Source organism: Misgurnus anguillicaudatus, chromosome 18 (genome assembly GCF_027580225.2).
Source record: "Misgurnus anguillicaudatus chromosome 18, ASM2758022v2, whole genome shotgun sequence".
Lineage (NCBI taxonomy): Eukaryota > Metazoa > Chordata > Actinopteri > Cypriniformes > Cobitidae > Misgurnus > Misgurnus anguillicaudatus.
This window is the reverse complement of record NC_073354.2, coordinates 27,379,926-27,397,415: the sequence shown is the minus strand read 5'-3', so window position 1 is coordinate 27,397,415 and position 17,490 is coordinate 27,379,926. Positions and strand designations below refer to the sequence as shown.

The following is a 17,490-nucleotide window of genomic DNA, read 5'->3' as shown; positions in this document are numbered from 1 at the left end:
CATATTCCATAAAGTTTCTTGTTCTGTATAAGTAAAAAAAAATTCTAAACATACTTTTTTGTTTCTTGTTGTTCTTGTTTTTCCAAACGTTTATCAAATTTTTCCAATTTACAGCGTTTGACTGTATAAATGACACGCTTGGAGTAGGAAAAGTAGGGGACAATGTTATGGGACTGTGTGAAAAAGGGCTGGAAGGCTACATATCTTATGAATGTAAACAGATGAACCTCAAATATGATTGGATACCTACACAGAGAGATTGTGTAGTTAAAGCTATCAAAGACCTTGATAGGAAATCTGAGGTAATCTATTAATCCTGTATTCATTAGGGAAAAAGAGAATAAAAGTGTTTCTCTTTACATTGCTTCTTACTTTGTAATTTAGGTTCTGTTTTTGGATGAGATTCCAGTGTTTATGTCAAACCTCAGTAACGCTGCAAAGGACAGTAATATTGAGATAACACAATCTGCTGCGACTGTCCAAACAATTGTTGAGATACTCTACAAAATTGCTAGTATGTCACAAACTATTGCTATTAGCCAGACTGTGATGGAGGTATGTTCAGGTTTTCATTCAAATGTATTGTGAACTATATTAAATGTATGCTTGTTGTTTACATCCATCATCGGTCATACAGTGTATCATTCATTCTCTCATCTTGAATCAAAATGGATGATATTAAAATATATTTGTATAGTTTCTTTCAAATTGTGTATAATTATATTAACAGTGTATAATCTACCACATTTGAATTGTGATTTGTTGTTTAATTTTTAGGACTTTCTTAAAACAGCCAATGTCATTATATCAGATGAATCTAAAAACACATGGGAAGAACTGAACAATGGCATTATAACACGAAACAAAAGCACCAAATTTCTGCAAGCTATTGAGATTATAAGTGATCGGCTCTCGGATGACAGTTTTATGATTAAGGAAACCTCCATTCAGTTAAATAGAACAACAATTGAAAACTCATTCATTGGATCATCTACACTGCCAAACTCAACTACTCAGATTGTGATACCAAAGGTTGAATCGACCCCCATAACCATTATTGTCTTTACAAAGCTTGACAATGTTTTACCAACTCGCATTACTTCTAATAATGACAAGACATCAGAAAACCACATTAATGGAGATGTGGTTGTTGTTAGGGTTAATAAAACAATTAACAACATTGCATTTGCTTTCGATACTACAAATACATCATTGAAAAATCCTCAGTGTGTCTTTTGGAACTTTGATCTGGACCATTGGGATTCCACTGGATGTAAAGTCAAGCGCTCAGGGAATGAAAGAGTTATATGTGAATGCGACCACACAACCTCTTTTTCAATCCTAATGTCTGCCATTGATAACCCTGCCTTAGACTATATTACATACATTGGTGTAGCTATTTCAATGGCCAGCTTGATTCTGTGTCTCATTATTGAGATAATTGTGTGGAAGTCAGTGACAGGAAATGACACGTCGTATATTCGTCACGTCTCAATAGTCAACATCGCCGTGTCGCTGCTGATCGCAGATATCTGGTTTATCATCGGAGCTGCAACTGCAAATCCAGGACAACCTACACCGGTGAATCCCTGCAGTGCAGCAGTTTTCTTCATTCACTTTTTTTACCTGGCTCTTTTCTTCTGGATGTTACTTTCAGCACTTTTGCTTTTAAACCGCACTGCCATGGCTTTGTCTAAAATGTCAAGGAAAAAATTGATGACCATTGCGTTCACAGTTGGTTATTGTACACCTTTGCTCATAGCGGTTATTACCGTTGCATCCACAGCTGAAACTGGTAGATATATTTGGACGAGAGATACATGTTGGCTGAACTGGTTTGAATCTAAGGCCCTGCTGGCATTTGTGATTCCAGCTCTGACCATTGTTGTCTTTAACCTCCTGGTTTATATTGTGGTTGTGTGTAAGATTTTAAGGAGAGGACTTAATGCTCAACCAGATGAGAGTAATGCACTTATAGTCATCGCCCGATGTGTGGCCATTCTGACTCCTTTCTTTGGTATAACATGGGGATTTGGCACTGGAACCATGTTGACACCTGACTTTGCCGTTCATGTGATTTTTGCAACCCTTAATTCACTGCAGGTACCACTTTTTGTCTCTTTTTATCTATTGGAAATTTATTTCTGTGCTGTTTGATTTTTTAAAAGTATTTTTTCAATTCCTTTTATTTATATTTATTTCAATTATTAAAACTAAATAAATTCATTTAGGATGCTATGTTTTTATTCATTGTGGTTGTAACATTTCTTTTAATAGGGATTGTTTGTTTTGGTGTTTGGGACGCTTTTAGACAGAAAGGTATGAGTTTATTCTGTTACTTCATCTGCTTTGACAAAAAACTGTGATTTTAATAATATTAATGATATCAGAAAGTATACAATTACATAACATTTACTGTAGATGCTATTATAATCAAAACATTGATTTTGCCTAAATATCTGACATTGTCTCACACATGAAGTAAAACATTCACCTGTTCTACCTTTTACTTCATGTTAACCGTAAGCTTTAAGTCATTTTTTTTGTTGTTGTTCACAGGTCCGAGAGTCTGCAAAGCGTTTAATAAAGAACCTCAGTTCCAGTCATCCCCAGGTAAATGATTTTATATAAACCGGACTTCTTCTTTATAACCTCTTGTTCAACATTATTCCTACTGTAAATAATGTAATTCTTAATTTATGATCTATACACTGTACGAAGCATTTTTGTCAAATCAACACATAAAAATTAAGCTAAACAATTTCAACTTGAATTTATAGGTAAAGTCAACTTTTTTAAAGACGGTGTGCATGATTTTTGAAAAACACTTTGGAAAGGGAGTTGGGCCGACTACCAAAACACACTTGTAGCCAATCAGCAGTAAGGGGCGTGTCTACTTACCGACATTGTTTCCTGGGTTGCGTATGTGTGGGGCGGGTCTATCAAAGAAGGTCTAGATTCTATTGGGGTAGGGGCGTGTTTGTTTAGGTGATTTCAAATGTCAGCATTGGCTTTCAGAGATCATGCAAACTGCCTTTAAGCTTAAACTTAAAATAGTAAGGATTGACTTACAAAACAAAGTTGTTTTAACGTTGTACTGCATTTTTTTACAGTATTGTCATTTGTACATTGACTCTATAGACTTTATCTTAACTCTGATATCTCTTTATTACAGAACACTAATCCAGGACCTACAGGAAGTGAAGCGATTATCTTGAAAACAAAAGGAACCAGAGGTTATACTAATGCCTTGTTTATAGAAATCTAAATTATTAATGCTTATTATAAATGAATAAATCAGGGCATGTTAAAACAATACAACTGTTTTTAAATAATATATATCTTTTTGCAGTTATGGACTCTGAAGTAAGACGTTCCTCAATATCATCATCAGTATCAGCAGCGTCGTCTTCATCTTCTGGCAGCTCCACTGCATCACATACCGCCCTAAAGCCCTAAAATACTGTATTAAGTTCTGCTAAATAATCTGTGAGCAAATGTTCTGTTATTGTTTCTGAGACAGAATTGTAATTATCTGAGATAAATACTGTCAAATTACGTGTGGCTTGTGTTTCATAATATAAAATACAATAAATGTTTTTGTTAGTTGTATGTTCAAAACACTTTTTAGTTTATAGATGCCTCATTAGCTAGTTGCTAAATTTGTGCGGGCTACTTATATTGTTGTGGGTTTTCCTTTTTTGAATGTTTATTTTTGTCGCTTTTCGGCAGATTAAAGGTGGAGGGATTTTATTAAATAGCTGTCACTCTTAACTCAATGACAGAATTTTCAATCAGTCCATGTTTTTACTGTTATACAGACACTGTTACACATCTTTGAAAGAGTACAGCATCTCCGGATCCAAGTGAATATCTATTATCCGAATTCGACATATACAAAACAAAAAATGTTTTAGGAAACTTAAAATTCTGTCCTTGATAGAGTAAAGGTGCATTTTGAAGCTGCATTTAAAAGAGCCTTTGAATTGGGATGGCCTTGCTAGCCTTTAGTTGCACCCCTAAATTGGGACACAGATTATGTGTATATGTCTATGTACAACCTTTTCAACCATGTGCAAGTCTAAAACATGTTTTTGTTGTTGTTTTGAAAAAACACATATTTTTAACTTGTAATTGTAATTAATTAAAAAGCTTGTAATTTCCTAATCTGTATTTAATTGCATCATGTTCTACTACTTTATTTTGCTTGAATTATCATATTATTGTATTATTTTAACTTCGGTATTATGAACTAGAGAATTTCTTTTACATGATTAACCTTAATCAATGTTAAATTTATAAATGTAGTAATGTTTATTTTTTTCTTTCTTTTGTGCCATGATTCCTCTAAAAGAAGCAAATTTCTCAAAAAAGTATAATTTAAGTGATCCACACAACTTGTGCACTTTTAAAGCCATGCAAAAGCTGTTTTCGAAGACAATAGCAGAATAAAAGTTTGGTTGTGTATTGTTAACTAATTCGCCTCCAGCCTTTTTTTTTTAGAAAAGTTGCCCGCCAGCAGTTTTTTTGTGATTTTCTAAACATACAAATATATCAAATGAAAGAACAGACCCTTTGCTTTCAAACAAACAACAAACAAACAAACAAAATGGGAAAATTGTTTCATCCTATCTATATTTTCCCTGATTATAAACTCTTAAATATGGGTATTTTTCTTTTAAAATATTTGTTTAGCAAAAAGCTGAAATAATTGCATTTTTGTGAAGGAAAAGATTCAGAATGATTATCAAAACATACACAGAGTTAAAAATTAGTAAAAATCCATTTTTGCTTCAGTTTTTTATAAATTGGGAAGTTATCTAGTGGATAATCACGGTAACATAAAACTTTATTATGCAAAGGTTTTCTCTTAATTGACGAGATAACTTATAAATAGGAACTTATTAACTTAAGATAATAAATAGGAAGAAAAGTTGCCCATTAGTGTGAACTCCTCCCTTCCATCGTCCGATTGGTCTGATTGCACTTTCGCAAGGACTTCTGGGTTGGTAGAGTGCGCTGCAGTGCAGGCTTCACCGAAGACCGCATCAAGGGTTCAAAGAGGGCGCTAATAAACACTTCGGAGCGTAAAAGTGACAGATGGGACACCCTACAGACTCGTAGACTAAGCGAGCACGGACAAATTTAAGACAACAAGACCGAAAGTCTACATGAAGTGCACCATTTGGGACAGGGCCTTGCGCGCTGAAATCGCTTTACACCCCAGAAGTAATTGCTGCAAAACAAGAGCAGAGGAAGTGCTACGCACAATGCACAGCGGGCGAGAGTGAAATGCTGGTTAAAGTAAACTTTAAGTAACTTTTAAAACTTTAGTAAATTTTAAGTATTAAATACGTAAAAACGCAAATTTGATATTTAAATGTATGTTTTATTGGCATAGAACAACTAATCTTAATTAAGTTTCTTATTTTAGCTTATATTATTATTTCCTGACAAGGTATCCAAAAATAGTTACGTATTTGCCATTACAAAATGACATAATAACAAATAAAATACTTTATATAATAATGCAGATACTGGTATGTTTGTCACTTTATGAATGTTGCGATTTTATCTGAGGAAATCAGGTGACCAACAGAAAGATCGCACACATATCAATCCTCACAAATGCGTTTTGTGTTCTTGTGACCTTCTGAGTTCATTCTTCCAAGGTCGCCTGGCATGACTGATCTCCTCAAGAACACAAATCCTTTTTTTGCATTCTTGGAATTGAGAAACAGCCTGTGACAGAATCTGCAGACTTGTATTTATATTTTCTGTGTTTATTTTGAGGTGAGATCTGCATAATTCTGTGGAATTGATGTCAAGGGTTAAATCTGAAATTTAGAGAGTTTAGATCACTCTTTTCTTATTAGTATCTCAATTACAGAATCAGATAAAAAGCTTGACAAAGCTACAGTAAATGAGCACTGTAAAAAATAGCTGTAATTATGCAGCTGGATGCCAGTAACTTACTATTTTTTTTAATCAGGATTTGCAGAGCATAATGTTATTAAGAATTGGTAGGGCATATCTTTTTGCTGCATGATATTTATTTTTGTTGAATATTCATGGTGTCCTTCCTCATCCTTAGTTTGAAAAACGCTGATCAACCAAACTGTCACATTTCTTCCTGCACTTTCAAGTTACAAGTCATTTTTTTCATAAATTACAAAAATAAAATTGTAAGGACTTAAGCCCATTTAATTTTTGTTTATTTATACCAACTCCTCACTAGTCAAAAAAGTTTAAATGACTTGTTAATTCAAGGTGTTTAAAGTGCAAAAAGGATTTTTTTAAAGTGCAGGCTTAAGTTCATGTTTCCAAATGCTAAGACTTCTGGTTTTTAAAGAAGTTAATGACGTGTAATATTGCCAACAAGTCATATTGATTGTGTTTATACTAGTTTAGTGTTTTCTTGACTGATGTACAGTAGGCGCTACTTTGCATCACACGCACTCATTCCATTCATAAAAATGTACCCTCATATTGTACTCATAATAAAAACAAATATAGCTGCAAGCAGCGATACGGGGCCAAGCACCTTCAGCGCAATGAGCACCCAAAGCACAGCAAGCAACATAGAACATATCAATCACCCAAGGTGCATTGAGCACCCAGATGAATCAAGAACACAATGCGCAGCAAGTACCCAAAGCGTAGCAATCACAGAGCAGAACCACCACAGTGCAGAGCAACAACAGCAAACATGCAAGAATAGAACATATGTGAACAACAGACAGGTTGAGAGGAATAGGTCGAAAAGAACAAAACAATAGAAGAACTTAACCTATGTCTTATGCGGGATTGGAACCCATTAACTCAGAATCTCGATGCTTGTAAATTACTAGATGCGCCACTCAGTTGACATGGTTCAAGGGGCAGCAGAAAAGAGCTTACAGAGCTGCAAGCATTGACTTATGCCAATCACCAAAGATGTAGAAACCGCAGAACAGAAATAAAATACAATGTATATGAAAATCAAAAAGCTCAAGTGAGATTGAAGACAAGAAGAACATTCTGTATAGTAACGCTATAAAATGTAATATTCAGTCACATTAATTTACTATGTCAAATAGACAACGTCACAGGCACGGTCAACTTTGGAGCGGTATTTCTAAGAAAGAGAACAGAATATCAAAAATCTGTTTAGTCACTTCTGTGCGAATTACTCCAAACATTATACGAGCCTAACCTGGCATAAAATAAACAAAATTTATAAATGGAGTAGTGAAAAAATCATTATCAATTTGCCTTACAATAACACATGTACATAATGATGGAAAATGACAAATGAGGTATCTTTGCAATCGCCATAAACCATTTAGTACAATTTCACAAAGAAAATTAATATTAGAAAAAAGTATTCAGAAGTAATAAGCAGTTCTATAAGAACTGTTATAGTTCATAACCCCTAGGTGGCGCTGTACTCAGACATCCCAGGTACCAGGAGATCATGCCTCCGACTTTTGCGTGGATATGTCGAATAGTTCAAAAGATATAACAATTTATGACAAATTTCAAAATGGTGGACAGGCAGTGTGGTCAAACTCAGCATAATAGATATCGACAGATTCAGAATGAGCCAGGAATCCGTAGACACCAATATCATAATTTTCTGACAAACAATTCAGTAGTTATGGGCAAAAATAGCCATTTTCCATATTTCATAGGTGGCGCTGTTTTCAAATTTGGCATTGACCCCCAGCTCATGGTTGACATGAAGTGTACCAAATTTCATTTTAATTGATCAAAGGGTGACCGAGATACAGCATCAGAACCATTTTTTGCATGAACCTCGTTAAGTTTGCCACATTATAACTTTTAAAACTCCCCCGGAACAAAAAAATTTGAACCAAATTTGAAGGAGGAGTAGCGGAAAAACGGAATACTGTACTTTTCAAAATGGCCGCTACTGTAATGGGTGGAGTCTTACTGTAACTTATTAAAAGCAATAAGCATGATGAGAGCAATCACGTGTACTAAGTAGAATTTTCATAGATCAAATGGATCACCAGTTATAACTGTTTGAACATTGAATTTTTGAACTGCTGGTGGTGCTATAGAGTTACTGCTAGAGACCCCATTTTTGGTCACACGACTTTATAGGACCACCACTACAACTGTGCCAAATTTCATCATTTTCCTACGTACGGTTCATAGGGCTGCCATAGACTCCCATTGGGGAAAAAGAAGGAGGAAGTGTATTATGTCTTGCTGCTGGGAAAGTTTGGTGTTTTGGTTGAATAAACTGTAAAAGGTTCTTCCTCATTCTTAGTTTGAAATGCTTTGCCAAGCAAGCACTGCTTAAGTTCACATGAGGACAGAAGGTCAAATATGCATGTTTCCAAATGTTATTACATGTAAAGACCTCTGATTATAAAATATGTTCATATGTGTTCATTTTTAAGTTGTATGGCGGTTTACGCATAATAAACGTTTGTGTGCTGCTGTGCATCCATGTGTGTGGTAAGCAAATGCATTTATAGGCACATATTAGCCTTCTAACATGCTCATTAAATAACAAAAGCAATATTGCGCCATTGACTTTAGACTTTAGACCAGGTTTTAGTTGGTCAATGGCGTAGTCTGTTTTAGTTGCCTCAAAATAGCAATGCGCCCACAATGCACAATGCTTGTTTTCAGACCAGAACGCTCATGGCCGCAAAATTGGCCACAAATGCATTTTCTATTTAAACAATGTGGCACTTAACGTGAAAAGCGTGTTTTTAAAATGGGCAGTCTTCAAAATTAGCAAAACAATTTTGATAGGCAACATGTCCTTTTTGATTTTTCTGTGTGAAAAAATCCACAAAGTACTGAGAAATCTGACAGAAGGTTTTTAGGACAAAATAAATTAGAGAGGTACATTGGAGATCATCATCATCGTTAAAAACAAGGGTGTCAAAACCATTTAGGCTGAGGGCCAGATCTGGAAAAAATGTCCCCTTATGAGAGCCAAACTTGATCATGCTGACATTAAGTATACAAACTAAAAGACAACTAGGTCCAAAACTGCACATAACAACTTTATTTAACTATAAGTCATATTAAAATCAACATAAACACAGTTATGCCTTATAAAAATATATTGTCATTAAGGCCAAATTGCAATCAAACCATTGACTTTTCTTTGCAATTAAGACAATTAATTGCATTTTGAATAATATCGACCACAGTTAATTAGCTAAGAAAAGAAAACTGGTTTGTACAGTGTACTGCATTTCCTAATTCTCTCTCTAAATTTTATGCTGCAATGATTTCTCTGTTCAGATAATTTTTACAATGTTTTTAAAAATAAAGGAGGAAGTTTTAAAACGAATTACTGACAAGCCTTTTCCAAAATTCAATGGGGTCAAGACAGAGAAAAGGTCAAATATATAAAGTTTCCTGTATTATTTAATTTAAAGACCTCTGGTTATGCATATTATCTAACAATAATGTTGTGTGCAATCATTGTTAACAAGTTTGTTACCATACAGAAAGAAACAGGGGTACATTTTAAACATACAAACTGAGTATTAAATGCTCATGAACTTTACATGTTATCACTCTGTTACATATTTTTAAGAGGAATGCTGTCATTCAGGAACTTATCTTCTTTAATCACTTTCAACTTCAGAATGGCTTAATGTTAATTTTTATATTAAATTCTTTGATTATTATGCCCATGTAACCCTTTTGTGGTACTATCGATATTATACTTTTGGATTTTAAAATTTGTACATTTGTAGATGTAAAATTTAGGTCCTTACAATAAAATACAATAGAATTTGAGTTACCTAAAAAAATAAGGCTACCTAAAAAATATGCAAAACTGGCCAGTCTTCAAAATAAGCAAAAAACTTTTGGTATCAAACATTGATTTCCTTTTGGCTATATTAAGAAATATGCAATTACACTTAGGCAAGTATAAAAAAAGTAATGATCATATTTCATATACAGTAAAAGCCTAATACATTATCTGCCAATTATCGAAGTTGTATGAATGGCATACAAAAAAAAAATCAATTAATAACATTTATTTGAAGCAACACTAGACAGTTTTGTCCCTTTGTACCTGTTTTGAAAGTTTCCACTAAGTACTGAGATCTTAGATAAAATTTTTGAAAACCGAAAGAAAATGATTCAAGGAAACAAATTCTTAGTGATTGAGACATTTAGGCAGATAACTTAAAATTTTAGAGTATTACATCAAGCTTAGTTGTCCTGGGGAAAGGTAAGAGTGACAACTCAGTTTCTTCTTTAAAATGTAAAACATATGTGCTGCATTTTTAAGCCTAGAAATATAGAAACATTGCCTTTAGATATTAGATAAATTCTATAAATAAATTGTATATATTGTACAAGCATCTTTATTACAACCATTACCATGTGTCCGTAATGAAATCATTAGTCTTTTCTTTATGCCATTATAACCGTGTCAGTGTACACATGACAGCTAATATTAATGTTATAATATGACATTTTTATAGACATATTGAAGACCTGTGGATGAGCCACAATTCATTTTCTGAGGAAATCTGAATTTGCATTGAATGAGAAAATGGCCAGTGAAGATACAATAACATAAATATTACAATTAGTTTATTTTTTACTTACTATTTCTCCTATTCTGTTATTTCATACCCTTTCTATTAAATTTAGTTAGGTTTTACTTACTATTTCTCCTATTCATGTTATTTCATACTCTTTCCTTTATACAAAATAAACTTTCTTCATATTTCTCATTTTATTTAATGTAAAAAAATATGTTAGATGGTTGGGTAAATGAAAGCACAATTAAAATGCCGTCCATTTCCGTAAATTTGACGTAAGAGTATTAGTCATATGAATGCCAAGTAAAGCTCTTTTATACTTAGGAGCGGCAACATAAAATGTATGTGTTTCTTGGAGGTAATAGTACATTATTTTAAATTAAAATAAATGTAGGGTTTTCCTGACATTATTGGCAAGAAGCCCGTGCCAATACCTCCCCTTCCCCTACATTTTTGCCCTAACCCTCGTTTTTGCGCGTGTAGTGGTAGGGCATCCCATTACTTTAGGGAGCAAGACGGAGTGCTATTTTCCCCTTAGAATCAACCCTGAAAATGTAGTCAGGACCTTAATGCAGGCTTAAAACAAAGTGGGAGATAAAATTACCCAGGATACCTTGCGAACCCAGTGAGCTAGTAAAACTTTTCGACCAAGATGGCAGACGCTGCTTGAAAAGAAACACTATATTTTCGCAAACAATTATGTTAAAATTCTGGAAATTGTTAGAATATGTTAGTTTGAACACGAGTTTTGTGTTTGTGAAGTTTTGAACACTAATGTTAGAAAATATTTCACGAGGCTATCTGGCAACGTCTCCCGACCGCTTCGAGAGGGTCTGTCCATCATACATCTGATCTGGGAAGTTTTGTCAATATTCAGGATGTGTGTTCAGGCGTTCACATGAACATGTATAACCAGGGCTTATTGAGAGTTCAATCATATTAATAATAAGCATGCTGCACGTGACGTAGGTGAGCATGTTTACTACGGTACTTTCCATGTAGTGGTGTCACATTTCATAGGGAAAGATTTGAACCCCTACTTCCCTCGTCGAGGTGACTTTACTGTTGAGGGCACTCAAAACCAAGTGGAAGTGTTAAGGGGGTAGACATGGGATGGGGCCTTATTCTTTGGAGCAGACATGTATTGAGGTGTTTCTGGGAGGTTTTAGTACATGCCACTTCATTTTCAGTTGCAATTTCACATTACCACATTACGTTATTTCATATTTTTGTGTAGACCACCGATAAATGATCAGTGGTATAGACACAAATATTCATTTTTAAGAATGTCTTTATTTTAATGTAGTAAGGCTATGCACTCTAACTCAATTATGTATTTAACTTTATTTTTCTTGTTAAATATTTGGGTTTTTAATGCACTTGATAATTTAATAACAGAGAATAACGTTATAAAGAGAGTGGGGAATGAGGATATGCCATTTGACTTAATACTTCATCTCCTCCGTCCTTGAATCTTTCCTCAAAAAAAGTCAAAATAACATGCACACCCAGTTTGTTTAAACCTTAAACATTTTTTCTTAATATTTTTGTCACCAAAAATCATTCCATTTGCTGAAACAGAGAGAAAGTTGTGGCCAAAGATAATGGCTATTGAATATATATTTGGGGACGGTTTCTCGGACAGAATTTATGTTAATTCAGGACAAGGCCTTGGCTATATTAGAACAGATGCTTTTACAAACAAACCTTACAAAAAAAAAAAAACAATAATTGTGCGCATCTTGAGAAAAAAACAATGACACTGATGTTAAGATATATCAGTACAATATGTTTTTAAATTAAGGCAGCTCAAACATGCATTTTAGTCTGGGACTAAGATAAACCCTGTCCGGGAAACCGCCCCACACTCAACAAATAGTGCTAAATAGCACTAAAGCTCGTAATCATAGGGGAAACATTTTTAGCGCTATATAGCACCTGTAAAGCACCTATGAAGAACCATCCGGGGTTAATATAGCACAACTATAGCACCAGATATGGTTCTATATAGCACAATATGGTTCTACACAGGTGCTACACAGGTACTACTAGTTGCTATATAGCACTTAAAATGGTTCCCCTGCTATGATTACAAGCCAGTGAACCACAACTAAAAACTCATTTTTAAAGTGCATATAGATTCAGAACACGATAAACCTACAATAGGCTTTTTTACTTAACTTGCAGTATGTATCCTTTTTGTGATATTTGTGTGCCATTAAAAAATAGGAAAATATCTGGAATCTGAAATTTTGCAGGGTTACTCCTAATGGTGACTGATCAAGCAGTTGATTTTTCTTTTATTCCATTAGTCAAAAAGACTTGTACTTGTACTCTTTCCTAATTTTTTTAATTTCACAATTTTATAGATACAAGGACAATAAAAAAACACCTATCAGGATTTGTTATGGCTATTCTGCTAACCCATGCATGTATTGTGGAAGCAAACACAACTTTTCAGGTAGGATAAGTAGATTGTACTTTTTGTATATCGTATTGGGACAATGAGGTAAATTAAATATTGTTAAAATCTATATGGTTACTGAATTTAGGGTGAAAGACTTTTGTAAAACCTTGCCATTTGAAAAGACATGGCAGATGTGTTTAAATATATATTTTTTTTATTTAACTCTCTAGCTTCGTAACGTCTCGGCCAATCTTTATCAAGAAACTAGTAAAACGGCAATGAAATTGGCATGCAGGTACTGTATTTTCATCCGCCGGCGCAGCCCTGCCGCTTGAGTATTTAATGAGCTTGCAGGTTGCCACCTGATCTCTGATAGGAGTGGTGGGAACTTTGGGCAAGGAGCCGGGCCTGGGTCTCAGTGTTACGCTGGTTTCAGCAAGCCCGAACTTAAAGGCACGAATCATCAACCAAAAATGCACAAAGGTCCCCTTACCTCTTAATGGAGGCCGATGCAAGGAGTGCTAAAGTTTTCATTGTAGGAAACTTAATACTCACAGTGTCCAGAGGCTCAAAGTGACTGCCCTGAAGGGCTTTCAGCACCAGGGACAGGTCCAAAGGAGGAATTGAGACAGGGCGTGGAGGATTTAGTCTCCAAGCACCTCTTAAAAACCTAATGACCAGGTCGTGCTGACCCACTGAACTACTGTTTATCGGGGTGTGGTGTGCAGTTATTGCAGCAGTGTCAACTTTATGTAAGGATTTTGTCTTGTGTTGTGTTTTGTGTTTTGTACTTTTATTTTGACACCCTGTTCTGTTCTGGTTTTTATTTTGAAATCATATCATACCATGCTTCACTTCCTGTATATTTGTATTTAACCGGTAAAATCTGTTCACTCCCTGCTGAGTATTGTTGGTGTGTAGCTACTTACTAAGCATTCAACCTGTTATCCTGTATCCTGTTTCCTGTTCTGTGTTTGCCTGTTTTTGACCCGTGCCTGTTTATCTGGATATTGTTTAATTGCTGCCTGCCCTGACCGATTGCCTGTTATTTGGATTACTCTCTTGGATTGCCATTTTTTGGATGTGTTTGTATGCCCTGGTGGATTTTATAATAAACCTTCTTTGCACATGGATTCCACTCTCCTTTGCTTTGTTTAAAGCAGCCCACGTTACACTTTTGTGGTGAAGAAGGACAGTCTGCTTTCCAACCGATGCTGAAGATATAAAAGCATGACGCTGATCAGGCATTCTCATGGGTTTTCTTGTTGAGAAGAACACCAGTCGACGAACAGGTTTCATTTCAGCTTGTAAGCCTATCTCATGGATGGCATTCATGCTGCAAAAATAGTTTTAGATACCACTTGCGGTAAATCATATAGAGCCTCTGTGTTCCACCCAGAGACCACACATCGAGGTTCCACAGGTCGGAATGTTGGCACCCAAAGTGTGCCCCCCGCCTGAGAAAAAAGGTCATTCCTCAGGGGGAGTCACCATAGAGGGGCTGTCGTGAGAAGCATTATTTCTGGGAACCAATTCCTGGTGGTCCAGTAAGGTGCAACCAGTAAAATGTGCTCCTCGTCGACTTTGCACAGTCTGTGCGATAAGGCTCAGTGGGGGGAATGCATATTTGCACAAACCCCGCGGCCGGCTGTGTGCCAGTGCATCCACACCAAGTGTTTCCTCGGTTAGCGAATAGAACAGGCGACAAATGGGTTGTTTCTGGAGAAGCAAACAGTTCTACCTGCACTTTGCCAAAGCGTTTCCAAGTCAGCTGAACCAACTGAAGGTGGATCTCCTTGGGACTCGGTCGTGAAGCTAATGCTGTATGGTCTCATATGGAGCAGCTTGAGTGGTGTCGCAGCCAGTTAGTATTGATTGTGCACACGCTTCTGTTAGAGTCCAGTTCCATACCAAGAAAAGAGATCCTCTGCAAAGTTTGCTCTTTTCCCAGTTGACCTGAAGACCTAAATAGCGAGGTGTCAGGGGAGAATCGAGACATGAAAGTTCCACCTTCTTCAGGTCGATGGCTGTGAACCGATCGTGTGGATGAATGTTGCTGAAATGGCTGGTTTGGGAAACAAAGCATTTAGGAGACGATTCTTGTCAACCTCCTTCATGTCCGCAAGACATAGCCAGAGATGGCGTTCCTGGACTGCCAGGGTGGACACTGCACGTCCATCGCCTTGTGCACATGGGACCAGGTCAGTGACTGTACGGAGGTCTGAAAGACCATCAAATTGTGACCTCCAAAATAGATGGCCCCCTCTCCAATGATGTGACATAGAATCCTTGTCTCAGATGGAGCATGAACCCTCCACGAACGCAGCCTCAGCGTGCTCTCCAGGCACAAGAGACAATAATCGTGGCCATCCCGGGCACCTATATATTTGCCCCATCCAGAACTGCATGGACAAATGACATCTTTAAAAAGATGCATTCGCTGTGACACGAGAGAATGGCTGTCTTAAAAAAGACACAAATTCAGCTCGTGTTACTCTTTTAGGGAAATCATTCTTTAATGCTGTGCTGAATTGATGAAGCACACGGTAGAGTGCAATGCACACACTCAAACTCAAGTTCAAGACTGAAAATAAAGAGGTGGAATTCTGCATGCCTCTGCTGAAGTGCCATTTCTTCAACCAACTGTGAAAAGAGTGATTTGGTATTGCACCTGCTGCTCGTTAAATACTCGCGCGATGGCACCAGTGAATGCAAATACCTGCATGCCAAGTTCATTGGCGTTTTACTAGTTTTTCGAAGTAAATTGGTCCCGCAAAGCCTGTTCCCAGATTGTCGGTCATGACGTGACATTGATGTTACCGACTGAAAGGGAACTATACTTGCGTGTTTATTCTGCATTTTAAAGTGTATAATCCAGTTCAACTGAATCACACTGTAAAAAATCACACCTCAACTCAAAACTGTCTAGTGACTAGCAACATCAAAAATGTTCAACTGTCAATTATCACTTTTGAAAACAGCCTGTAATTTAAATTAAGTGCATCAAGTGGACATAGCATTAGATACTATTTACATTAAGTAAAAATAGTGATATATTTACATAATGTAAAAGTAGTTCTTTGCACTAAGTGTAAATAATTAGATGCTATCTATACTTTATGTTGACAGATACTATTTCACATCAGAATTTTTGTGCATTAACAGGATGCAATAATAACCTAGAGTGTAAATGATTATATTTATAAAATGTATCAAATGGATGTTACATTATTAAGAGATAATGTAGCCAGTTTTTCATTTGCTATTCTCAACAGGTATCTGTTCTTACAGCAGAACCTTACTACATGATTGACGTTGATGTAAGATTCTTTGACTCGTCTCTTGTCTACATTTTACGAGATCTGGTCAAAACTATCAACCTTCCTCTCACTCTGGACAACACCATAAATGTCACAGATTTCGATATGACTACTGGTAAGACGAGAACTGATTATATTTGCTAGAAAAATTTGGAGAAATAAAACCGGAATTTCAAGGTGGCTTGTTAAATCATGGATTGACGTCACCACACGTCAACCTGTCAAATGTGGGTAGATTTCAGGTGTGGCTGGTAGGACAACTACTTTAGCCACTTTGGCGGGTTGAATATCATTTATTAATTGTAGTTTTCTTAAAAGTCATGTGAAATTATAAACATTGTGACACAGCAAAACTACAACTTCCGTGAGCACTCCCTTCACCCTTAGCAACATGATAGAGAGCTTGAGCACTGATTTTTTTATTGTCTGTCATGTCACGAGTCACACTTACAAATAAGTCAGACAGAATTAATGATATGCGTATTTGGAGTGCTGTCCTGGGAGAGGACTCTGAGCTCTGTATTTGGCCTGAGCCCGGAGCACTTCCCCACAAAGAGAGGGCTCCGGGCTCTGTATTAAGCCTGAACCCAGAACATTCCCTGTATTCAATTCTAAAACTCTGACCTAAACTAAACTCCAGTGACTTTTTTATTGTATCATACTGATCTGCACTGACCGAGTGCTTGTCTATAAACGCATCAAGGCAGATTAATGTAGACTCTATTGACATTAGATTGTGTGTCTTTACCTCGGACAGACAACTTCTTTTCACAGTTTTAATTTTGTTCTGCAGATTGATCTCGCACTCTTCCATCACATTGGAATGTGTTAAACTTTATCTTACTGCGCAGATCAGTGTATGACATCAAAGTATTGCGAGAAAGTTTCCAGAGCAGTGTACAGTAATACAGTAGTGCCTAAGCATGCAGAGCAACTTAGACCCATCAGAGTGCTTATAATTGGTGATTCTTCTGATACCGTAGCTACTACCAAGAATTATTAATTACGACTGCAATGACGGAATAAAAATGGACATACGAAAATACATGACAACGTAACCAAAACAACCAACAACGATCCTGCGCCCTGGCTCTCCTGATTTTGCCAAGTGGTTGATGTCCTCAGGGCAACATTGTGTTGACCCTGGAACAACATTTCAATCAGCCAATCAGATTTCAGAAATAAGATTATAGTTTGTTTTAAGTTTAAGCTTACAACCAAGATT

At 36.1% G+C, this 17,490-nt stretch overlaps 2 protein-coding genes across 2 annotated transcripts in view; both read left to right on the top strand.

Annotated features, from left to right (window-relative positions):
• Window positions 1-97: 97 nt before the first annotated feature.
• Window positions 98-2,374, top strand: LOC141350597 (adhesion G-protein coupled receptor F1-like). Its single transcript, XM_073856237.1, has 4 exons — window positions 98-302; window positions 385-555; window positions 778-2,103; window positions 2,278-2,374. The coding sequence occupies exons 1-4, from the start codon at window positions 168-170 to the stop codon at window positions 2,323-2,325; spliced, it is 1,680 nt and encodes a 559-aa protein (XP_073712338.1). The 5' UTR covers window positions 98-167; the 3' UTR covers window positions 2,326-2,374.
• A 12,709-nt stretch (window positions 2,375-15,083) lies between these two features.
• The window catches only part of adgrf6 (adhesion G protein-coupled receptor F6), a 99,110-nt gene continuing 96,703 nt past the window's right edge, over window positions 15,084-17,490 (top strand). Inside the window, exons 1-2 of the mRNA XM_073855388.1 lie at window positions 15,084-15,146; window positions 16,221-16,380. Of these exons, the coding sequence (XP_073711489.1) occupies window positions 15,084-15,146; window positions 16,221-16,380 (223 nt within the window). The remainder of the gene's footprint in view (window positions 15,147-16,220; window positions 16,381-17,490) is intronic.